We start from the raw sequence: 25,949 nt of genomic DNA, 5'->3' as shown, positions 1-25,949 counted from the left end.
CTTAATTACCTTAACATTCAATCATTTTACCACTGTTTTATCTTGGTCAGAGCTGCTGTGGGTCTGATTTATTGGAGAGGTTACCAGTCCATTACAGGACAGAAACACACTCATTCACACACCCTCATTCACACACACTCACACTCAGGGCAATTTTCAGTAGCTCCAATTGGCCTGACTGCATGTCTTTAGATTTGTGGAAAGAAAACCAGAGCACTAGAACATGCAAACTTCACACAGAAAGGACCCTGGCTATCTGGTCTAGGATTGGAACAGTGCTACCCACTGTGCCACCCCTTGCATTAAGATCAAGTCAGTTTAAATCATGTTGAAATGTTGTTTGACGGACTGCTTATTCCCAAATTATTAAAATTTTATTCATTATGTAATACACTATAGCAAGCAAATCAGAAATTACCATGACAGCCCATGTATGTTTTGATAGATTTACTGGAATTTGTTGCACAGACTAAAGTGGTCAACTGACAATTAGATTATTATTTTTTTTAATACATTAGTTTGATATATAATTTCAGCACTGCCTGGGTTAATTTTACAAAGCATGAGTGACATTCTGGGTTACATTTTCTCACTGAAACCTTTAAGACTTTTCAGGCCATTCCAGATCTTTTAAACACTGGTTAGGAAATCAGGCAGAAAATAAAAGGACATCCTGTTTACACTTGTGTGTGTCTGGAGTCTGTCTGGAGTCTTCTCTAGTGGTGATTAAGCAGCATGATTCAGGAAGTTTTAAGAGTGTAATTTGTCACCATTGAAATACTGACAATGATTGTAACGCACACCTGTCAGCTAATATACAGAGTTAGCCTAAAAATGCATGGATTACACAATATGCAGCAATACAGGTGTTTATATAAACCATTTGAAATACAGTATACACATTAGTGATTTATTCTGGTTCCATTTCCACTGCAGGCTTTCACTTGTGAAATGTTTAAGACTTATTTAGCTTGCTCTTATTTAACAGATGCTGTATGTTTTCTCAGTATATTATTTTGACAGGTCCTGTAACCTTTACCACTCTTGGAATGTTTAACCATACATTTTGTCATCCTCAATTTGGAGGAATTTGGAACCTAGTACTTTTTAAAGACATTTTGTTAAATAAAACAAATAATGCCTGACAATTAAAGAATTTAAAATTCTTACATATTATCTTACATAATAGTGTTATATGTTTATCATGATTTACTGGGTTAGTGTTTTATAGTACTTTTAAATAAAATGTTCTTAAAAGATTCAAATATAGAGATATACACTGAACAGCCATAACATTAAAACCACCTCCTTGTTTCTACATTCACTGTCCATTTTATCAGCTCCACTTACCATATAGAAGCACTTTGTAGTTCTACTATTACTGACTGTAGTCCATCTATTTCTCTACATACTTTTTTAGCCTGCTTTCACCCTGTTCTTCAATGGTCAGGACCCCCACACGACCACCACAGAACAGGTATTATTTAGGTGGTGGATCATTCTCAGCACTGCAGTGACACTGACATGGTGGTGTGTTAGTGTGTTGTGCTGGTATGAGTGGATCAGACACAGCAGCACTGCTGGAGTTTTTAAATAACGTGTCCACTCACTGTCCACTCTATTAGACACTCCTACCTAGTTGGTCCACCTTGTAGATGTAAAGTCAGAGATGATCGCTCATCTATTGCTGCTGTTTGAGTTGGTCATCTTCTAGACCTTCATCAGTGGTCACAGGACGCTGGCCACGGGGCGCTGTTGGCTGGATATTTTAGGTTGGTGGACTATTCTCAGTCCAGCAGTGACAGTGAGGTGTTTAAAAACTCCATCAGGGCTGCTGTGTCTTATCCACTCATGCCAGCACAACACACACTAACACACCACCACCATGTCAGTGTCACTGCAGTGCTAAGAATGATCCACCACCTAAATAATACTTACTCTGTAGTAGGGCTGCAACTAACGATTATTTTAGTAGTCGACTAATCTGACGATTATTTTTTCCGATTAGTCGACTAGTCAGCGATTATTTATGTCATACCCTCCATCTCTGCCTTAACATAAAACCCTGTTATGTTATTTAAGTTCCAATATCAAATTAAAATAATGACCCATGAAACATGAATATGAAACTTAAGCTTGATAGTTTAATTAAATAGATTTGAAACATTAATACACAATCACAATAAAAAAAATTCAATTTAATAAGAAAGCTTTGGACAGCATTAGAAACTGTTATGTTTCAGAAGTTATCACTCTGGAAGTCAAAAACATAACATGTCGTTGAGAAACATGTGAATGCTGTCTGTGAAGACCTCAGCCATGTGAGGGGTGCATGAATTTCTTCTCTTCTCATCCACACTCCATTGCTTAGTGCTATTAATAGAAAGAGCAAAAGAGAAAGCTGTATTAATTATCACAAACTGAAGGCTATGTATCATAGTTTATTACAAATAGTGTACTGGCTATGCCAACTAAACCATAACAGGTTAAATATCTTAACTGAATTATCTGCTGAGCTAACTATCATTAAGTGGATGAGGCTTATTATTTAGAATGAATGCTCTCATTAACGAGAGCAAAAAATATGGATCGTTGCAGCCCTACTCTGTAGTGGTCCTGGGAGAGTCCTGACCATTGAAGAACAGCATGAAAGGGGGCTAAAAAAACATGCAGAGAAACAGATGGACTGCAGTCAGTAATTGTAGAACTACAAAGTGCTTCTATATGGTAAGTGGAGCTGATAAAATGGACAGTGAGTGTAGAAACAAGAAGGTGGTTTTAATATTATGGCTGATCAGTGTATAAGTACCTAGTTTACCCAGCTTAAGCAAGGTTCAACTAGATATGATTCCTTACAAGTACATTTGGAATTGGGGCAATATAAATACATGAAAAGTTGTAAGCTGTGTCCCTAACAATTAAATGGAGGGAGTGGGCATTACAGACCACAGTAATATAAAGCCCTGTGTTTTAGTCAGAATTGTAAATATGTTGTGGCATTATTGGCTAGAATAAAAAAAAAAAATGTTGATATTATGAAGCATGGGAGGTCTGTCGCAGCACTGTTGCAGTTTATGATGAACAGATGTAATGAATGGGCGAGTAGAAAACAATCACATTCTGAAACCCCACTTAAACATGAGTTGGAGCCAGCTGTGCTTATGTGCTTTATCTTATCTATTAGCGTGCTGCATGTTTGTGTCATACTCTGGCCACATACTTTTGTGTTTCTATGGTCTCGGAAATCATGTGCACTTTGCGTGGTTTTGTCATCCCCCTCCATTAGCTGCCTTTCTACTCGAACCCTGCTCTGCCTCACTCACACCGTTTATACTCCCACATGAAACCCAGAGATCAGAGGTTTCCATTAACAGCTCATTTGCAAGTTCCATCCACTTATGAAGTCTCGGAAGCCCATCAGTTAACGCTTTCAGTCTATCTCTGCTGCTTTGTCAGACCACTCACATTTCAAACATGACCATGTGCTCCTAATAACGGCCGCCAAGTGAGTAGATCCACATTTCTGGAAAGTGCTCACCAGCCCACCTGTCCCTTTACAGTTATAATGGTCCAGAAAGGAAGCCTGTGGTTTATCTTCAGTCACAAATGGACAGACGATTACCATGCATTGTGCTCACACTGTGAATGAGACATATGGGTCTCCTGGGATGCTACATGGTTTAAAGCAAACTGGTTTAAAGCAAACTATTGACCTGAGGGCCTGAAATCAGCAGCCAATCTCAGTTTCCCATAAACATCAACATTAATCACCACAACCCCTGTCATTTTAAACCATTATAACAAATCTATTTAAACACAGTTTAGTTTTAGCGTTATAATTGTATGCCATGAATGTTTATGAACATGCTGTTTAAATATGCCTAGAGGCTTTCTGCCATCCCATCCCAAAGCCAGTAAAGTGAATTAGCTTGTATTTGTCAAATTTACAAAACATTATATTTGAATTCATTCATTCATTTAACATTCATTGTCTGTTTGCCACCACTTTATCCTGGTCAGGGTCTCAGTGGGTCCAAATCAAGAGCTGAAAGGCAGGAAACACCCCATAGAGACACACAATGCACATACATTTACACACATTTACACGTAGGGGTAATTTTTAGTAGCTTCAACTGGCCTGAATGCATGTTTTTAGACTTGTAGGAGGATACCCACGTGGTTACAGAAAGAACATGCAAACTTTACTTAGAAAGGATGGTCGGTCGGCTGTGAGGTGATAGTGCTGTCTTACCCACTGCGCCACTTGCTGCTAATTTCCTTTTCATTAACCGTTTTATCCTGATCAGGTTGTGGCTAGCAGGATGCGTACTTAGCATATCTCACATTATTTGCAGGTAGGAAATTTAACTGAATACTGGATGTAATTTGTTAATAACTAAGTGCCATGGCAGCACAATGGTAGTTTTGTATATTCTCCCTATATTCATCTGGGTTTCCTCTGTACCTTGTTTTCTTCCACCTCTCAAAACTTGCAAAAGATACACCAATCAGCCATAACATTAAAACCACCTCCTTGTTTCTACACACACTGTCCATTTTATCGGCTTCACTTACCATATACAACCCCTGGCAAAAATTATGGAATCACCACTCTTGGAAGATGTTCTTTCAATTGTTTAATTTTGTAGAAAAAAAATAAATCACAGACATGCCACAAAACTATCATTTCTCAAACTGTCAACCCTCTGGCATTAAGAAACAATAAAAAAAGAAACAAATATAATAGTTGTGGTCAGTCACAATTGCTTTTTGTTAGATCAAGTAGAGGAAAAAAATATGGAATCACTCAAATCTGAGGAAAAAATTATGGAATCATTAGAAAACACTGCACCATTATTACTTTGTTGCACCACCTTTGGCTTTTATAATGGTTTAAACTCTATGAGGCATGGAGTTAACTAATGACAAAAAGTATTCTTCATCAATCTGCCTTCAACTGTCTCTTGCTGTTGCCAGATCAGCTTTGCAGGTTGGAACCTTGTCATTGACCATTTTCTTCAATTTTTGATTTTCAAATGGATTGAGATCCGGACTATTTGCAGGCCATGCCATTGACATTATATGTTTTCTTGAAGGAAAGTTTTCACGTCCTTTGCCCTATGGCAAGATGCATTATCATCTTGAAAAATGAAGTCATCATCACCAAACATCCTTTCAACTGATGGAATAAGAAAAGCGTCCAAAATTTCAATGTGGACTTTGGCATTTATTGAAGACCATCTCCCCTGTGCCTTTACCCAACATGCAGGCCCATATCATCAACAACTGTGGAAATTAACATGTTTTCTTTAGGCAGTTATCTTCATAAATTTCATTGGACAGACACCAAACAAAAGTTCCAGCATCATCACCTTGCCCAATGCAGATTCGCGATTCATCACTGAAGATCACTTTTATCCAGTCACCCACAGTCCACGGTTGCTTTTCTTTAGCCTACTTTAACCTTGTTCTTTTCTTTTTAGGTGTTAATGGTGGCTTTTGTTTGGCTTTTCTGTATGTAAATCCCATTTCTTTTAGGTGATTTCTTACAGTTCAGTCACAGACATTGACTCCACTTTCCGGCCACTTGTTTCTCATTTGTTTTGTTGTGCATTTTCTGTTTTCAAGAAGTTTTCTATCTTGATGCTTTGATGTCTTACTTGGTCTACCAGTATGCTTCCCTTTTACAACCTTCCCATTTTGTTTGTACTTGGTCCAGATTTTAAACACAGCTTACTGGGAACAACCAACATCTTTTGCGACATTCCACAATGATTTATCTTCTTGAAGGAATTTTATAATCCTCTCATTTGTTTCAACTGACATATCTTGTGTTGGAACCATGATTCATGACAATCTGCTTTGTGCAACAGCTCTCCGAGGTGTAAGCACTCTTTTTAAACTGAAGAACAATTAGCAAATCTAATCTGCTGCAGATGTTTTGTTTTTAAACTGCAAATTACAGAGTGATTCCATAATTTTTTCCTCAGATTTGAGTGATTCCATATTTTTTTCCTCTACTTGATCTAAAAAAAGCAATTGTGACTGACCACAACTATTATATTTGTTTCTTTTTTTTATTGTTTCTTAATGCCAGAAGGTTGACATTTTGAAAAATGATAGTTTTGTGGCATGTCTGTGATTTATTTTTTTTCTACAAAATTAAACAATTGACAGAACATCTTCCAAGAGTGGTGATTCCATAATTTTTGCCAGGGGTTGTAGAAGCACTTTGTAGTTCTACAATTACTGACTGTAGCCCATCTGTTTCTCTGCACGCTTTGTTAGCCCATTTCATGCTGTTCTGCAATGGTCAGGACTCTCCCAAGACCACTACAGAGCAGGTATTATGTAGGTGGTGGATCATTCTCAGCACTGCAGTGACACTGACGGTGGTGGTGTGTTAGTGTGTGTTGTGCTGGTATAAGTGGGTAAGACACAGCAATGCTGATGGAGTTTTTAAACACCTCACTGTCACTGCCCCGTGGACAACGTCCTGTGACCACTGATGAAGGTCTAGAAGATGACCAACTCAAACAGCAGCAATAGATGAGCGATTGTCTCTGACTTTACATCTACAAGGTGGATCAACTAAGTAGGAGTGTCTAATAGAGTGGACAGTGAGTGCACACGGTATTTAAAAACTCCAGCAGCGCTGCTGTGTCTGATTCACTCATACCAGCACAACACACACTAACACACCACCACCATGTCAGTGTCACTGCAGTGCTGAGAATGATTCACCACCTAAATAATACCTGCTCTGTTGTGGTCCTGTGGGGGTCCTGACCATTGAAGAACAGGGTGAAAGCAGGCTAAAAAGGTATGTAGAGAAATAGATGGACTACAGTCAGTAATTGTAGAACTACAAAGTGCTTCTATATGGTAAGTGGAGCTGATAACATGGACAGTGAGTGTAGAAACAAGAAGGTGGTTTTAATGTTATGGCTGATCAGTGTATATTGATTGTGCTAAATTACCCCTAGGTTTAAAAAGAAATGAAATAGTACTGTGATGAAATAGTACCATGTCCAGGGTGTATTTAATTTTTTTTTTGTTTAGTCCTGCTTCAGAGTTTTGCTACAGACATAGATCGTATTAAACATGTTGTGAAAACACATTTGTAATGTGATCTGTTTGAGGGCATAAAGTGAGCACCTGGGATTTAGTATGATTATATTAGAAAGATTAAAAGAAGGGACAACCACACTAGAGAACAATCCTGGTCTAAAATGGTTTTAGTTTGTGGAGGGTGGTTAGAACTAAACTGTGTGTGTGTGTGTGTGTGTGTGTTTCTACGTATGTGGTTTGTGTTGTATGTGTGTGAGTATGTTTGTGAGTGTGTGGCAGGCCTGGGCCTGTTAAACTGTCAGATTTGGGGGCTTTGTCTCCTCTCTCAGTGTGTGGTCTATAGGCTGTTTTAAAACATCGCAACATTAGATTAACAGGACTGTTGACAAAATCAATTCCAAAAAGGACAAATAAATGCTAAGAAGAAACTCATTTTAATCTTATGTATTTATTGGCTAGTATACATTTGCAAGAAAAGTAAGTGAACCCTTTGAAATAACCTAGACCAGGGGTGGGCAATTACATTTTCCAAGGGGCCACATAAGAAACTGGGACTGTTGTGGAGGGCCGGACCAATAGGGTGAACTTAATTTTGCTCAATATTAGTTGTATCTCTTTATAAAAAGCAGTAAAGTACACTGATCAGGCATAACACTACGACACCTCATTGTTTCTACACTCACTGTCCATTTTATCAGCTCCACTTACCATATAGAAGCACTTTGTAGCTCTACAATTACTGACTGTAGTCCATCTGTTTCTCTACATACTTTTTTGCCTGCTTTCACCCAGTTCTTCAATGGTCCTACAGGACCACTACAGAGCACTACAGAGCAGGTATTATTTGGGTGGTGGATCATTCTCAGCACTGCAGTGACACTGACATGGTGCTGCTATGAGTGGATAAGACACAGCAGTGCTGCTGGAGTTTTTAAACACCTCACTGTCACTGATGGACTGAGAATAGTCCACCAACCAAAAATATCCAGCCAACAGCGCTCCATGGCCAGCGTCCTGTGACCACTGTTGAAGGTCTAGAAAATGACCAACTCAAACAGCAGCAATAGATGAGCGATCGTCTCTGACTTTACATCTACAAGGTGGGCCAACTAGGTAGGAGTGTCTAATAGAGTGGACAGTGAGTGCACACAGTATTTAATTACTCCAGCAGCACTGCTGTGTCTGATCCATTCATACCAGCACAACACACACTAACACACCACCACCATGTCATTGCCACTGCAGTGCTGAGAATCATCCACCACCTAAATAATACCTGCTCTGCGGTGGTCCTGTGGGGGTCCTGACCATTGAATAACAGGGTGAAAGCAGGCTAAAAAGGTATGTACAAAAATAGATGGACTACAGTCAGTAATTGTAGAACTACAAATTGCTTCTATATGGTAAGTGGAGCTGATAAAATGGACAGTGAGTGTAGAAACAAGAAGGTGGTTTTAATGTTATGGTTATGGAGTCTAATTACCTCATTTGCTGTTTCAGTCCTTTGTTATATTTGGATTTAGTTTTTGGAAATGACAAAGCTGATCTTGACCGCTCCAGTCATGGATGTGTAAAACGTAATAAAAAGTTCTTGTATTGTTCTGTGTTTAGTACCGTAATGGTGATTTAAACCCTAGATTTAAAATGTTTACATCTGACTTAGTAAATAAAAACAGTGGTAAAACACGCTAGCACACCAGAGCTGGGATTTCGAAATACATCGTATTGAATGTCAGTTCTGTCATCCAGCTGGGCTGGGCGGCTACATGAACAACGATTGGCTGTTGTACATAGGGTAGGATACAGCCAGATAGGAACCTCATACCTAAATGAATTATGACTGAGTCGAGGAATAATGCTAATCAGGGTGTGGCTCTCCATGCACAAAGCCGATCGGCATATGAACTCGCCTCGTGCAGATGAAAAGATGCAGTCTTTTCTCACACACGCGTAAATTTAAAGAAATAGCGGTCACTTCAAAATTAAAACAATCCTGTTGTACTGCATGTGTGATGTACATTTATTTACGTCTGATTTTTAATCGCCACTGACCTCATGCGGGCCTGTTGGGGACAGCCAAAAGGGTAAGCCTAGTGCTCAGGTGTGACCTAGACTAACAAAATTTAACTAAACAAGTAGCACACAGATTGTGTGTACTGTTAATGTGTCTTATTAAGCACACCGAGTAACATCCATGGTGCAGACTGAACAAGTTGGTAAATATAATTAGATTAGATTAGATTAGATTCAACTTTATTTTCATTACACATGTACAAGTACAAGGCAACGAAATGCAGTTTAGCATCTAACCAGAAGTGCAATAACCAGAAAGTGCAGGATATACAGTATCTATGATATACATTATTTACAGTGGGTAAATAGTAGTGGTATGAACAAGATCTATAGATGTATACGGTATATATGGAATTTATGTACAGGAAGAGTCGCATTATGATGTTCTGTCTGTTTTTTAAATAATGTTTTTTACATTCAAATCAATCACTTTCAAAACTATTCAGCAGCCCAGAGATGTGCAATTAAGAGTGTTTCCTTACTGTTCCTCCAGAGTAAAGAGATTGACCGAATAGCCTGTGTAGGCAAACTTATCTTTCCTGCTTTACTGAAGGAAAAAAAAAAAGATGAAACGGTGGCTCCAGAAGAAAAAAACATATAATAAGCCCTGTCGGGGCTATCAGAAACAATATACACCGACTAGGCATAACATTATGACCACTGACAGGTGAAGTGAATAACACTGATTATCTCTTCATCACGTTACCTGTTAGTGGGTGGGATATATTAGGCAGCAAGTGAACATTTTATCCTCAAAGTGATGTGTTAGAAGCAGGAAAAATGGGCAAGCGTCAGGATTTGAGCGAGTTTGACAAGGGACAAATTTTGATGGCTAGATGACTGGGTCAGAGCATCTCCAAAACTGCAGCTCTTGTGAGGTGTTCCCGGTCTGCAGTGGTCAGTATCTATCAAAAGTGGTCCAAGGAAGGAACAGTGGTAAACCGGCGACTGGGTCATGGGCAGCCAAGGCTCACTAATGCACGTGGGGAGCGAAGGCTGGTCTGTGTGGTCCGACACGACGACAGACAAGCTACTGTAGCTCAAATTGCTGAAGAAGTTAATGCTGTTTCTGATAGAAAGGTGTCAGAATACACAGTGCATCACAGTTTGTTGTGTATGGGGCTGCATATTCGCAGACCAGTCAGGGTGCCCATGTCGACCCCTGTCCACTGCCGAAAGCGCCAACAATGAGCATGTGAGCATCAGAACTGGACCAAAGAGCAATGCAATGGAAGAAGGTGGCCTGGTCTGATCAATCACGTTTTCTTTTACATCACGTGTATGGCCGGGTGCGTGTGCGTCGCTTACCTGGGGAACACATTACACCAGGATGCACTATGAAAAGAAGGCAAGCCGGCGGTGGCAGTGTGATGCTTTGGGCAATGTTCTGCTGGGAAACCGTGGGTTCTGCCATCCATGTGGATGTTATTTTGACATGTACCACCTACCTAAGCATTGTTCTAGCCCATGTACAGGGCTGTTTTGGCAGCAAAAGCAGGACCAACACAATAATAGGAAGGTGGTCATAATGTTATGCCTAATAGGTGTATAAGATATGACTTCACATGCAATGTCGAACATGAATGGAGCATTTACAATGTGTGCTTTTGCTGTGATTTTCTGGCATATAGTTTAAAACCAGTCAACATAAAAAGGCATCTTAAAACAAGACATCCCGATCAAGTTAATAAACCTGGAAATATAATAACTTTTTGTGCAAAAAATGCAAAAGTGTGTGGGTGCAAATGTTTTCTTCCTCTCCTCCCCTTTCCCTTCAGTCCCCACACAGATTGGCTGCTCTGACATGTTTATTTAATTACATTTTTTGCATTACACTTCTTGTTGTTAAAACTTTATAATTGTTGCATCTTAGCTTCTTCTTTATGTTCTATGGTGTGGTTAATGCCTAAGGGAAGTTAGCCATTACAGTATCATGTCAAATCAGTGGATTGGAAAAGAGTGGGGTTGCGATACTTGACCATTTTTTTAGGCAGGGAGGAGGGTATTGCAAGACAAAAAGTTTAAAGACCTCTAAAGTAGAGCCCCCTTTAGTTCCACCAAATGTTTCCTACAGATGCAGTTTGCACAGTGTTGAGGAGGATTTTCATCATTTATCATTTTATCATTCCTCCCTTTCTGCAAATGTGTTTAAGTTCATCAGTATTTTAGGATGCCTAGCATGCACAGCCCTCCTCAGATCATGTAAAAGCAGCTTGATAGGCTTAAGGTCTGGACTCTTAAGCCAAGTTCACACTACACAACTTTCAAGTTCTTCAGATCGCTGTACAGTTCACACTACACAACTGGATCTCTTGCATTTGGGAGTCTTTTCAGTCGTTGTGGTTTTCACACTACACGACTGATCGGCTATAGGGGATTACACACTACACGATCTATCACCAGGAGGAATCACAGATCAGTCTGTCTGGTCTCCCAAACTACGTTTTGTCACGAAAACACACGCGAGAAGTGACGAGGGGTCTAACTATACTAAATCCAAAAATGCACATCAACAATAAGCGAGCGATCAAAGTTGTTTGTGCGCTGATGTGCAGCGTAAAAGCAAAGAATAAAAATAAATAAATCTGAGTGGATTTGGCTACGCGAACAGCATGGATTTTTCTGTAGTGAGTTGAAGGTTAATAAATATTTTTTGCAATGCAATGTTCGTATTATGTTTTGTCGAGAATGATAAGGTCAGAAATACTGTAAAACGTGTGTGTGCTGATGTATTCTGATATAAACTATATTATGCCCCGGTCCCAAGTTTTACAACTCCTCCCCTGCTAGTCGAATGATAGCCAACTGATAGCCAGATATTTAACATGCTAGATATCTCTCCTCAGTTGCTCGGATCGAGTCATTGAGCTGGCAAATCTAGCGGCGATCAGTTGGCGAGCGAAAATCAGGGCAAAAATCGTGTAGTGTGAACTAGGCATAACTTGGCCATTACAAAACAAAAATCTTCATTTTTGTTGATTTACATGTGTGCTTTAAGGTCAAAGTTTTGTTGCATCACCCAATAACTGTTTAGCTTGTGGTCATTTTTGATTTTGCTGTTACCTTTGGGTTCTTTTTTATTCAGAGTGATATTAACAGCACGCTCACTCCTAAGTATTGCAAAATCCATGAATATTCTCCATTTTGATTACACCCAGGTCTTTAGCAATTTTTTGTAGCTTTTTCCAGCTTCATGCATTTCTCTAGTATGGCTTCTGAGATTTTCTGAGTTGTCTCAAGGCATGGTTCACTCTTACCAATCTTTCTTATGGGGAACAGATTCGTCAGTGCCTTTATTTAATAGGCAAAGCACCTGTTAAACACACTGTCTATAGCTGTGACTTCAATCAGACCATATTTTTTGTAATCGGTGCAGAAATCCATGTTATTTTTATGTGTTTGCTTACTTGTTCTTCCCACTTTATAAGCACAATTTAGAATAGCAATTTTATAAGCAAAAAATAGAAAAATAAATAAATAAACATTTTATAATATAAAATATATAAAAAAATATTATTTATATTAAAAATATTTTATATTATTTTATATATATTTTCTACATTTTCTAAAAATATACAACTTTATTTAGAAATGTAGAAATAAAAAAAGTCATTTTATAATCACGATGTATAATGCACTGTCTAACAGCAGTATCTGTATTTCTGTATCTGAATTTGCTATTTAGGGATGCAGAAACATTTTTGCTTGATTCAAAGAAGATTCGGGCGTCAGATGGGGGGTGGCTGGTGTTTGACATCACAGCCACTAGCAATCACTGGGTGCTTAACCCGCAGCAGAACATGGGACTACAGCTCAGCGTAGAGACCATGGATGGTAAGGCAATAACATAAGTTCATTATAAAGAAACGCAGCATTGTGCTGCTGAAAATGTCTAAGAGTAAAGTCAGTTTTAACAGTTTTACTGAAGTAAACAATATAAAACACAGGTCCCTTTAATTGGGAATTGAATTAAATGATAAAATATGTGTTTTACCATTTTTAGTTCCACTTACATAAATGCTGTTTGTTGTGGCTATGTCTAGTAATTTGACTAGAGGGTTAATAGATTCCTGTTTTGACTCCGATTCCCTAATTATCAAGTGCTTGCCAGTTTTAAAAAGGATTTCAAAACAATGTCCATTTTGTTGTAACTATAATTAAGTGTGCAAAGTACATGAAATTAAATTACTTGATAAACCAGTGTCATATTTCTTAATAATAATAATAATTTGACTTTAATGTTCTGTGTTTATCATGTTCTAATTGCCAACTGCTTAACAAAAAGACTGCTTAGGTTGTTCTTAGGTTTTAAAGTCAGCCTTTTTTGTGAGATGTCGCCACACAAATTCATGCCAATAACAGTATATCTGTAACACTGTAATTATCTAGAACTCTAGAACAAACTAATACAAGCAAACCACCTATTTAAATATTGTATTTGTGTGTTCTTTGTATGTGATGTCATTGCCTTTTAAATCAAGAGTGTTGACTTGACTGCATGAAGTTTTGTGTAGAAATCGAGGTTACACTGGATGTTCACTGGATGTTTTTCAGCTGCATTGCAGCTGTACTACAGGCAATGAGCACACAGAATGCTTTTTTTTTACAGTATTAATAATAATATACAGTAGGATAGTATGGCATTAATTACGAACAATTCAGTTAAATCTGCCATAAAACAGTTGGGCTTTGAACAACCAGCATATTTGTGTTTAATTAAGTTTTCAATTTCAGTGTAAAAGCAGGATTGTACTGAACAAGCATTTATGATTTTGAATGAAGTGTATGCTGCACTAAAACTAATATTTGTTGTATCTATAATCTAAATGTCGATCTATATAAAGTTAGAAAGTTTGAAAGATGTGGAAAGTGCATTGTGAGGCATGAGTCTATATACAGTCATGTGAAAAAGTTAGGACACCTCATTAGAACCTTTGTCTTTTTTTAACATATTTAAACATATGGACATTTGAGCTTCATTTGAACAGTACAGAGAGATTGAGCTTATATAACTAAACAATAAAAATGTTTAAAAAAAAATACTTTTAAACACAAATTGTAAAATGTAATGAACAAAACTGGAAATTTATTGTGAGGAAAAGTTAGGACACCCCCACATTTATTACTACTTAAAATGTCTAAAATTAGAATCCAGTGCACCACATCAGCTGCAATGATTAGAGCATCGTTAGAGGACATTGGAGTTTTATTTAAACCTCAGACATTAGTTTGGTTTGCTCTTGATTGTTGAAGTGAGTGTTATCACCATGGTGAGATCTAAAGAGCCCTCTGAGATCTTCAGAAAGAAGGTTGTAGATGCATATGAGTCTGGGAAGAAATTTAAAACGATCTCAAAACAATTAGAAATCAGCCATTCCACTGTCCGGAAAATCATTTACAAGTGGTGAACATTTAAAACAACTGCCAACATGGCCAGTTCAGGCTGTCCTAGCAAGTTCAGCCCAAGAGCAGATCGCAAGATGCATAAAGAAGTCTCCAATAATCCTACAATGTCATCACGGGACCTACAGGTAGCTCTTTCCACAGTTGATGTCAAGGTACATGCATCTACCATCAGCAAGAGACTGCACAAGTTTGATTTTCATGGGAGATGTGCAAGGAGGAAACGCTTGCTGTAAAAAAAACATCAGGGCAAGACTAAAATTTGCCAGAGAACACCTAGACAAAGACCAGGACTTCTGGAACAATGTGCTTTGGACAGATGAATCCAAAGTTGAATTATTTGGGCACAGTAACAGAAGACATGTTTGGCGCAAACCAAACACAGCATTTGAGCACAAGAACCTCATACCAACTGTGAAGCATGGAGGTGGAAATGTCATGGTTTGGGGCTGCTTTGCAGCAGCAGGGCCTGGCAAGCTCTCCATTATAGAATCCATAATGAATGCATGATTGAAGCACTGTATCAGAGGGTGCTTGAGGAAAATGTAAGACCATCTGTCCAAAAATTGAAGCTGAAGCGGAGGTGGACCATGCAGCATGACAACAACCCAAAACATTCCAGTAAATCCACCAAGGAATGGTTCAAAAGAAAGAAATGGAGAGTTCTGGAATGGCCAAGTCAAAGCCCAGATCTTAATCCTATTGAGATGCTGTGGGGTGATTTGAAACGGGCTGTGGATGCAAGAAACCCCTCTAACCTCACACAGCTGAAGAAATTCTGCATGGAGGAGTGGGAAAACTTTTTCACAGTCGATGTCAGAGACTGGTAGATGGTTATGGGAACTGTCTAATAGAGGTTATTTCAGCCAAAGGGGGAAATACCAGCTATTAGGGCATAGGGTGTCCTAACTTTTTCCTCACAATCAATTTCCAACTTGAGTTTAAAAGTATTTTTTTTCAGTTTTATTTGTTTAATGAAATAAGCTCCATCTCTCAGTCCATATGTTTAAATATGTTCAAAAAGACAAAGGTTCACATGGGTTGTCCTAACTTTCTCACATGACAAGTCTGATGCAGCAAGGCACTCCCAAATCTTCACACCTCCCCCAACATGTTTAGCTACTGGTGTAATGTACCTACTACAACAAAAAATAATGAGCCCCCTGTAGATAAATTATAATAAGTAAATTACATAAATTACTGTTTATGATAAAGTCTAGCACTATCCAGGTGCACTTCATTTCTTTCTTAGCAGTAGTTTCCACTTTTCTCAAAAAAGCTTTAAATTTAGAGCCAATAGCTCTGTAACCATTTCTAGACTGATATACACCATATGAGCTTCACCATTTATTTTTAAAACATTTTTTTTTATTTAAAATGCATATAATGTTTCCTTTTTTGTTGATGTGTTTTGACTGTTTAAATATATAGGTCGGAGCATTAACATGAAGTCAGCTGGGATCATTGGCAGGAGTGGGCCACAATCCAAGCAGCCTTTTCTTGTCGCATTTTTCAAAGCCAGTGAGGTGTTGCTGCGCTCTGTAAGAGCCACAGGGGGGAAGAGAAAGAATCCTAGCAGGAACAAAAGCAGAACTCAACAGAAAACCTCCCAGGCTCCCAGGGTTGAAGGTATAATGTTATTAAAACTTGTCACCAGGCTGTAGATTCCACTGGGACTGCACTATATTAAGTACGTGTTTTAAAATGTGTGTATTAAAAATCTATCAGCATATAGCAGAAGTCTGACCCAATTTTATTTTTGGGTGCATTCCTTCTGGCAGCTTGACATACAGAGGAAATGTGCATGAGGGTTAGCTACTAAGCCCACCCATGCAGGGGTAGACTAAACAACATTAAATGACTATGTGTTTGAACACTGATGGTGGGTTTTTGTTGTCTTTATCTAGATCAAAACACCAGCGAGCAGAAGCAGGCCTGTAAGAAGCATGAGCTTTATGTTAGCTTCCGTGAATTAGGCTGGCAGGTATGGGACACATGAAAATAAATAAGGAAATGTAAATATACACTGATCAGCCATAACATTAAAACCACTTCCTTGTTTTAAACTCACTGTCCATTTTATTAGCTCCACTTACCATATAGGAGCACTTTGTAGTTCTACAATTACTGACTGTAGTCCATCTGTTTCTCTACACACTTTTTTAGCCTGCTTTTACTCTGTTCTTCAATGGTCAAGAAGATGAACAACTCAAACAGCAGTAATAGATGAGCGATCGTCTCTGACTTTACATCTACAGGGTGGACCAACTAGGTAGGAGTGTCTAATAGAGTGGACAGTGAGTGGACACGGTATTTAAAAACTTCAGCAGCACTGCTGTGTCTGATCCACTCATACCAGCACAACACACACTAACACACCACCACCATGTCAGTGTCACTGCAGTGCAGAGAATGATCCACCACCTAAATAATACCTGCTCTGTCATGGTCCTGGAAGAGTCCTGACCATTGAAGAACAGCATAAAAGGGGGCTAACAAAGCATGCAGAGAATCAGATGGACTACAGTCAGTAATTATATAACTACAAAGTGCTTCTATTTGGTAAGTGGAGCTGATAAAATGGACAGTGAGTGTAGAAACAAGGAGGTGGTTTTAATATTATGGCTGATCGGTGTATAAGACATAATGTTCTTAGTAATATGTTCCTCTTTTTTAATCTTTATCTCTCTTCTCTCTAAAGGATTGGATTATTGCTCCTGAAGGTTATGCAGCTTTTTACTGCGATGGAGAATGCTCGTTTCCGCTCAACGCACACATGAATGCAACAAATCATGCAATTGTTCAGACATTGGTGGGTATTGTTTGACATACCAGTGTTACACCTGTTGTATTCTATCCGTTCAATTCAATACCAACATGTATAATATGCATATAACTTATTAATAATTTTTTTTACCATTTTTGTTTATTTTCCAACCACAGGTCCATCTTATGTTTCCTGATAACGTGCCAAAGCCCTGCTGTGCCCCAACCAAACTAAATGCCATATCTGTACTTTACTTCGATGACAGCTCCAATGTAATTTTAAAGAAGTACCGCAACATGGTAGTCAGATCTTGTGGGTGCCACTGAAGGTGAAGACCATACATGTTTGGTTGTATGTTTTGTGAACATAGATTAAGCCTGGTATGGGATATATTAACACAGTAATGGTGGGGTTTATAAACTAAAAGTCTTTTCAAAATCTTGGACTTTTCAGTTGAGGTCTAAATTGTACATACGTACATGAATAAGGTTATGTATGTCAGTAGTAGTCTTGGAATTTTAAGAATTTCTACAATTGTTCTTTTTCTTTGATTGAATGATTGGAAGGGTTGGGGTTAGAGTTTTAGTGTATTGCAGATTTTAGGTAAAAAATATGTCATTTAAAAAGTAATCTGCCATGAAAACTGCTGTTGGAACAAAGGTGTCACAATTCACAGTCAGCCAAGCTTTACGTAACATGTGAGGATTTCAAGCTGTTTTACAATACAGAAGCCCCATTTTTAAAATCAGCCACTTAAATCTCAACTACAGCTTTGAAAGCCACTTGGAGAACAGTTGAAATGAAAAAAAACATCTAGTATTTTTGAGAAATGCGCATGTGAACTATTATTTAGCCCTATCCTCAGTACTTGGTGGAACATTCTTTTGCCTTGATAATAAGTGATTAACTTTTTAACACTTCTCTGAGTTCTTTAGGCTGTCTTTTATTTATTTCTCTGTTCAGGTAATACCATGCTGCCTCTATAATATTCAGGTTTGGACTCTGTGGAGGCCAGTCCATGACTGTTAGTGTTTCATCAGCCGTTTTTCTTTTCCAGTATGATTTTACTGCATTGACAGTGTGCTTGGGATCATTATCATGGTTCAAAAATTACATTTAGCAGATGCTCTTATCCAGAGCGACTTACAGAAGTGCTTCCAGAGTAAACATTTCCTACTCTACTCTATTTTAGGAAATAAGAAATGAATAAGAAGTACATGTTAGTTCTCAGCTTAGTGGCTTAGTAAAGAGGTGGGTTTCTAATTGTCTTTTGAAGACGTTGAGAGACTCGAATGTTCAGACAGAGTGCAAGTACAGAATAGAGTCTTGATGCGTGTCTTCCCTGAGTTCTGGGTGGAGGATCAAGGCGAGCAAGACTAGAGGCTCGGCGGTTGCATGGTACAGAGCTGGTCCATTGGCTTTGTAGGCGAGCATCAGTGTTTTAAACTGAATGCTGGCAGCTACAGGAAGCCAGTGAAGAGAACACAGCAGTGGGGTGATAGTTGCAAGGGTTTACTAGTGGACATGGGAGTACCTGCCAGGAGGGAGTTGCAGTAGTCCAGCCGAGATATTATGAGTAATTGAACAAGAATCTGAGTGGACAAATCTTCTTAATGTGGTAAAGGAGGAACCAGGACGATCTTGTCATGTTAGCTACGTGAGGAGAGAAGGACAGCTGGTTATCCAGGACAACACCAAGGTTTTGTGCCTTGTCAGATGGTTTGATTTGCAGGTCTTTAAGAGAGATGACTAGATCCTGGGTTAAAGATTGATCTCCAGGAATAAGTATCAGTTCTGTCTTGCTGGGATTAAGTTTTAGGTGTTAGGTGATGAATGGACATCCATAGTGAGATATATCGCAGACATGCTGAGAGAAAATAAAACTATTCCCTATAAATTAATTAAAATAACCTGACAATTTAAAAAATTCAATAAAAAAATTCAATAAAAAAATAAAATAAAAATAGAATAAAAAAAATAAAAAAATCGCTAACATCACTGGCAGACAGACCCTCCACCATATTGCACTAAAGGCCGCAAACACTCTGTCTTCCATCTCTCTCCAACTTTTGTTCTCACATATTGTTAAAGACTGGACTCTGGACTGGATTCGTCACTCCATAATACTCTTTTCCACTGATCTCTATTCCAGTCTTTGTAAGCCTGTGGTAAAAGTGGTTTCTTGGCTGCTACCCTTCCAAAAATTTCCAAACAAGCTTCTTCTGACTGCAGACTGTAGAAGGGTCAACTCGGCACCCTGATTAAGCTGCCAGAATCTAAGCCAGATCCTTGCTGGTCTTCATCTGGTCTCTCTTTTTATTTTATGGCTGTATTCTAATAAGGCATATATGGTGACCAAGAAATATATGGCCATTCTACCATTGCTACAACAATAAATCAAATGTTGGCCTAAGACTTTATCCAGTCATGATGTTAAAGAAAAATAACGGTGTCAGAAGTAATAAAAATACCTGAATCCCTAAAGTGTGTGTACATTTTCGAGTTTAACTGTAGGCTAATTAGTATAAGTAAAAATGCTGCAGTTACACACACAGCAAATATCCAGTTCTGACTTTTGATGTACAGTGTTATGTATATACTAGTTCATGAATGCTATCCATATTATTTATTTATTTGGTTTAACTTTAATAAAACTGACCAAGTAGAATGTACATAGAACCGGTTCAAACTTGCAGGTACCAAAAGCAGATACTGCTTACCTGAAAGCTGTTAAAAAATCAGTGCAGTAAGCAGTAATGAGGATGTTTGATTTCTTATTCCTTACATTAGTAATTTAAGTAATATATTTTGCTAAATATATTGCATTTACTTTATTAGAACAATTATAATGTGTTATTAAATATATTTTCAAAAAAATATCATAGTAATGTCATTTTTCTCTTTATTCTGTGTTTTTATTTTTAGTCATTTATATATGTACATTTATATTATTTTGTATTTTAATTATTGCTTCATTTTGCAGTTTGCTGCTTACCTTGGTGAATAAGCATTCTACAACCGCAAATCAGAAAAAGTTAAGACAGCATGGAAAATGCAGATAATAAACCACAAACAGGGTTTCTTACATTTACTTTGACTTTTGATTTGATTGCAGACAGGATGAACCTAAGATATATCATGTTTTGTCTGGTCAACTTCATTTGATTTATTACAAATATCCATTCAATAAACTCAGCCTTTCCTGGATGCTGCTTTTGTACCAATTTCTTTTGGAATGTGTTGCAGGCCTGAAATACAGGAATGGAGGTTTATTGATAAATGAAATGAAGTTAAGCAGACAAAACATGAAATATCTCAGGTTCATCCTGTCTGCAGTCAAATAAAAGTCAAACTAAATAGTAGGGAACACTGCATTTTTATTTTATTTGCATTTTCCATACTGTCCCAACTTTTTCTGATTTGGGGTTGTATAAGGTAGCGAAATGACACAGTTTAATTTTAGTTTTTAAATGTTTATTTAAGCAAAATGAATTGTAACCCAAATAACATTTGTGTAAAAAATTGCTTCCTTTTTATACTTGTCACAATTCATTTCAGATCAACATACAAAGTGTAGTGTTAGAAAGAATGAACTTTTTATATATACACAATTTTGGAAGACAATTATGTTTTATTTGCCAAAATATTAGGAAATTCCAAATGAGCCAAGTTGTTGAAATGTGTTAAAGTGACAGAGCAATTTCCTACAAATACAGGAAACTTGGAACAGTAGTAAATCTGCACAGGGCTGACTGAATGCTGGAATAATGGCTCAGTGCCACCTAATCTACAAAGCAGCAAAATATCACAGGAAAAAATGTGTAAAAGAATGATATATCTATATACAGTATATATAAATACTGATCAGCCATAACATTAAAACCATCTCCTTGTTTCTACACTAACTGTCCATTTTTTCAGCTCCACTTATGATCACCCGTCTATTGCTGCTGTTTGAGTTGGTCATCTTCTAGAACTTCATCAGTGGTCACAGGACGCTGCCCACAGGGCGCTGTTGGCTGAATATTTTTGGTTGGTGGACTATTCTCAGTCCAGCAGTGACAGTGAGGTGTTTAAAAACTTCATCAGCGCTGCTGTGTCTTATCCACTCATACCAGCACAACACACACTATCACACCACCACCATGTCAGTGTCACTGCAGTGCTGAGAATCATCCATCACCCAAATAATACCTACTCTGTAGTGGTCCTGGGAGAGTCCTGACCATTAAAGAACAGCATGAAAGGGGGCTAACAAAGCATGCAGAGAAAAAGATGGACTACAGTCAGTAATTGTAGAACTACAAAGTGCTTCTATATGGTAAGTGGAGCTGATAAAGTCAGTTTATATATATATATATATATATATATATATATATATATGAAGTTCTTTATTCCATTGTAGTTGTATATTTTCGGCACAGTACTTGTTAATTACAATGTATCTATGCCTAAACAAAGTAAATAACATTATGGCTTGCTCATACATACTTGTTTAAATTCACAAACATAATTTTGATAGCAATATTAGAAAAGCTTGTGTGATCAGTCATCATCAATCTCCATGGCAGGAAGTTGAGACTGTATTACACTTAATTAAAAGCAGTGGTGTGGACAGACAGATGGTGCAGAGGTTGGACTTAAAATCGAGGATTGATGTGGGATGAACAGAAGAGGCCACCTGCTAACTTACCATAAGGCAGCCTAGATGACTGACATTCCTGTGGCATGTTGCCCTGCATGATCACCCCTGCTATTTCACAAGTCCATCCACTGTTTAATAAAAGGGGATTCTTTCCAGTTCTGTTAAATGTCCTTGTAACTGACAAACAAGAAGTGAATGGGTGTCTATTTTATGTATCTACGTATATTTATACATTAAATTAAATTATTACATATATGATTTAAATTTCCAGGAATGTATTTCAAATTAAATAGTACCAAAAATTCGATGTCATCTGGTGTATCTCTTAGGGGTGCTTCACATGCTTCAAATGGGTTGACATTTTTAGGCTAATTTGCGTTAATACTTGCATCTGCCAATCTGACCCTTTATGTTAAAAAAAAATGCTGCCTGCTCACAGTAAAGTGAGACTATTTTCATGTTTCAAGTGTTTCATGTGACCACCCGCTTCATTAGATAGATAGATAGATAGATAGATAGATAGATAGATAGATAGATAGATAGATAGATAGATAGATAGATAGATAGATAGATAGATAGATTAATATTAATATATAGTTATAACTTTAACTATTTACATATATGGAATTATATCTATTGCGGCATGGTGGCTTAGTGGGTAGCACTGTCACCTCACAGCAAGAAGGTCCTGGGTTCGATCCCCAGGCGGGGCGGTCCGGGTTCTTTCTGTGCGTAGTTTGCATGTTCTCCCCGTGTCTGCGCGGGTTTCCTCCGGGAGCTCCAGTTTCCTCCCACAGTCCAAAAACATGCAGTCAGGTTAATTGGAGACACTCAATAGCCCTATAAGTGAATGGGTGTGTGTATGTGTGTCTGCCCTGCGATGGACTGGTGTGTTACTGTGTGCCTTGCGCCCATTGAAAAGCTGGGATAAGCTCCAGCACCCTCCCCTTCCCCATGACCCTAATTGAATAAGCGAATAAGAAAATGAATTAATTAATTATATCTGTGTACAAAGTACATAATAGCAATATTAATAATAAGCATATGCATAAAATGGGATGAATCATAGCTTAATTGCCAGCATGGAGGATTGTAGATGTAAATAAAATCCATCAGCCTTTCTTCAATTCAGCCCAGTTCTAAAGTAGGTAATCTCTTTTTCCTCTCCCAGTGAAATGTCACCAACTTTAAACAGTTGTTGAACTTCCCAGAAAAGTCAATGTACTGTTTAGATTTGCCTTGTTCATGTTATGCCAAAGTGTCCAAAGACAGAGTATAAGAGGAACACCCCACACAGGTTCTCCAAAAACACTGTTTTTTTGGAGAACCTGGAAAAAGTAAAATGTCTCTAGGTGTGAATGAGTAAATGTGTGGATCTGGGCTCTGACCAGTCAAGTCAAGTCAAATTTATTTGTATAAGCTTTTTACAATTGACATTGTCTCAAAGCAACTTGTCAGCATCCAGAACCACACATCTCTGGTTTGGAAAGACTGATCAAAAGCCTGAGCAAGTTAGTAAGTATGTTTTCAATCAGGACCTGAAAATTGAGACTGTCTGAATCACAAACAGAGGCAGGGAGATTATTTGTGTGGTTGTGGGGCTATGTAAGAGAATGCTCTTTCCCCTGCTGTGTTTTTTTTTTTTAATTCTATGAACTATAAGTAGCCATGCACCTTGTGAACAAAGTAAGGGTGCAAGGTTGTGGTGCTCAAAAAGTTCACTAAGATACTCTGGATGTAGACTGTGTAGTGCTTTAAATGTTATTAAAAGTAATCGTAATATTAGTTATATTATTATTAGTAATAATAATAGTAATATGATATTAATATTAAATAGTAATAATAGTAATAAAAGTAATATTAAAAGTAATGAATGCAGAATACAGTAGGCAGCTAGTGCAGAGATGATGCAGTAGAACTAATATGATCAAACTTTCTAGTTCTAGTAAGCATTCAAGTTGCTGCATTTTAAACCAACTGGACAAAAAAAAAACTCTTGTAGTATTATTAGTATGTGCATTAAAGAGGGGAGGGTGTCTGAATCTACTGTGATGCCCTAATTTTAACAACTGAGCTTCATGTTACAGAGAAAACATTAAAGTTTAGCACCAGGTTAGACAACTTATCCCTCACGGTCTTAGATGTAACAAGTAAAACCTCTGTTTTAATTAAATTAAGTAGAAGCAAATTACATGACATCCGGTCTTTTATAATGTTTACAAAATTCTTAATCTTACTAATTGTATTGCTGTTGGGTTTGGATGATATACACAGCTGTGTGTCGTTTGCATGTCAGTGAAAACTGATTCCATGTTTATGAATGCAGCAGACACATTTCTGCTAGGGCAGGATGGCTGGACTATGTGGGTGGGGTCTTTTAAAGCTGTGTAAGGACCCTGATTAGCAGATAGAGAATAGCAGATAGATACAGAATGCATGGGTAAAAAAATATACCCGCAGAAATATACCCACCTCTACTCTATCAAGGATCCTTCAGAAGCGGAAGACAAATTGACTACATTAAGTTAGGAGAAAATGCATAAATAAAATAGATAAAAAGAATGAAAAAGAAGCAACAATACATGCTGATGGATTTAATGATTCAATCAATGCAGTAAGCTCAGTTAGGAAGATTGGAATAATTGAATTAGGTTGGATAGCACTGTTGCATAAGTCACTAATCTCGCTCATGCTGTTCCAAGTGACTTGCTCCTTACTAGGGCAAGGTGGCACACTTTGAATTTGAAATCCTCTTTCTATTTTGCCATTTTTTATCGAATGAGGAGTGATTCGCTGCGCCAGCAATTAGCTTTTCAAATTAGATGTTAAGCAGTTAGGCCTATGTCTTTGTCACAGATGGTGCCTGCTCCTTTTCCCTGACATATTGTGTATGCGCATACTTTTATTCAAGCGGAGCTGCTTCATTTAAACCCAAATACTCATTCAGACTTATCCAGGAATCAGTTAGACATTGTGCATGAAGATTTCATTTATAATTACAGCTTTAGATGTAAGTGATCTATTAAAATGTAGTAAATTTAATCTGACTTTCTCATTGTAATAATCAGAGTAATTTAAACTCATACTAATTAAATGAGACAGTTTTAATAGTTTGGGACCTAAATGTTGTAGGTAATGTCTGATGGTGACTCGCAGACTGTCGGATTAGCCTGTTTGGCTCTGCATTGTTAATTACCACTATTTGTCTCTACACTGACACCATAAAGCCTGCCAGCTATGCTACAAGAAATGAGAACAGCACTCTTCCATGAAGAGTAGACACCGTCCCACTTTAAATGACCAGATCTTCCCTCCAATAGTGGATCAGTTATTTACAAAAGCAATGTTGTTTTCTTAGCACTATTTAGACATCGAGCAATTTAGTGACATACATAGTTGTACTCCTTCCTTTTCCAGTGTTTTTGGGTGGCACCAAATACACAGCGGTGAAGTGCTTAGTTAAACTGAATAAATGCAATATAATATTTATTTAGCTGTGCACTGTTTAAAAAAAAAAATGAAATGAATTCACCTAGGACAGGGCTGTATTTCATTACGTCACATCCTTTACTTTTTTACTTTGATCTAGGGGCATTTTTAGAGGAGCCAATGCATGTTTTTGGGAGGTGTGTGAAATTCTACTCCTGTCAGCCATTGCTAAATTGCATTACTTTATAATCTCTCTCTCTCTTTCTATCTCTTTTCCTCCCCTGTCTCTTGGTTTATTTTTCTAGTGTCAGCTTACAATCAGTCAGCACGGCTGCTGAAACCCGATCTAATTAAAATGTTTTGCTGTTTATTTTATGCATGTTTCCACATGTTATTCTTATTCATGTTCCATGGGGGGTGTACATCCCTAAATTATGTTCAATCAGAGCCTGTGAAAAAATCCTGCCATCTGGGTCACATTATTACATGGTGTTTAGGTCAAATTGAAGGTACATTATAGTGGTATGTTTGGAGCCTGCATTAAGAGTGCACATTTCTCTG

At 37.8% G+C, this 25,949-nt stretch overlaps 1 protein-coding gene across 1 annotated transcript in view; it reads left to right on the top strand.

Annotated features, from left to right (window-relative positions):
- The window catches only part of bmp5 (bone morphogenetic protein 5), a 29,023-nt gene extending 8,836 nt beyond the window's left edge, over positions 1 to 20,187 (top strand). The window contains exons 3-7 of the mRNA XM_062995873.1: positions 12,830 to 12,978; positions 15,979 to 16,176; positions 16,455 to 16,531; positions 17,249 to 17,359; positions 17,491 to 20,187. Coding sequence (XP_062851943.1) covers positions 12,830 to 12,978; positions 15,979 to 16,176; positions 16,455 to 16,531; positions 17,249 to 17,359; positions 17,491 to 17,640 — 685 coding nt within the window. The 3' untranslated portion in view covers positions 17,641 to 20,187. The remainder of the gene's footprint in view (positions 1 to 12,829; positions 12,979 to 15,978; positions 16,177 to 16,454; positions 16,532 to 17,248; positions 17,360 to 17,490) is intronic.
- The last annotated feature ends 5,762 nt before the right edge of the window (positions 20,188 to 25,949 follow it).

This window comes from Trichomycterus rosablanca, chromosome 5 (assembly GCF_030014385.1).
Source record: "Trichomycterus rosablanca isolate fTriRos1 chromosome 5, fTriRos1.hap1, whole genome shotgun sequence".
NCBI classification, from domain to species: Eukaryota; Metazoa; Chordata; class Actinopteri; order Siluriformes; family Trichomycteridae; genus Trichomycterus; species Trichomycterus rosablanca.
This window is presented reverse-complemented; position numbering and strand designations above follow the sequence as displayed.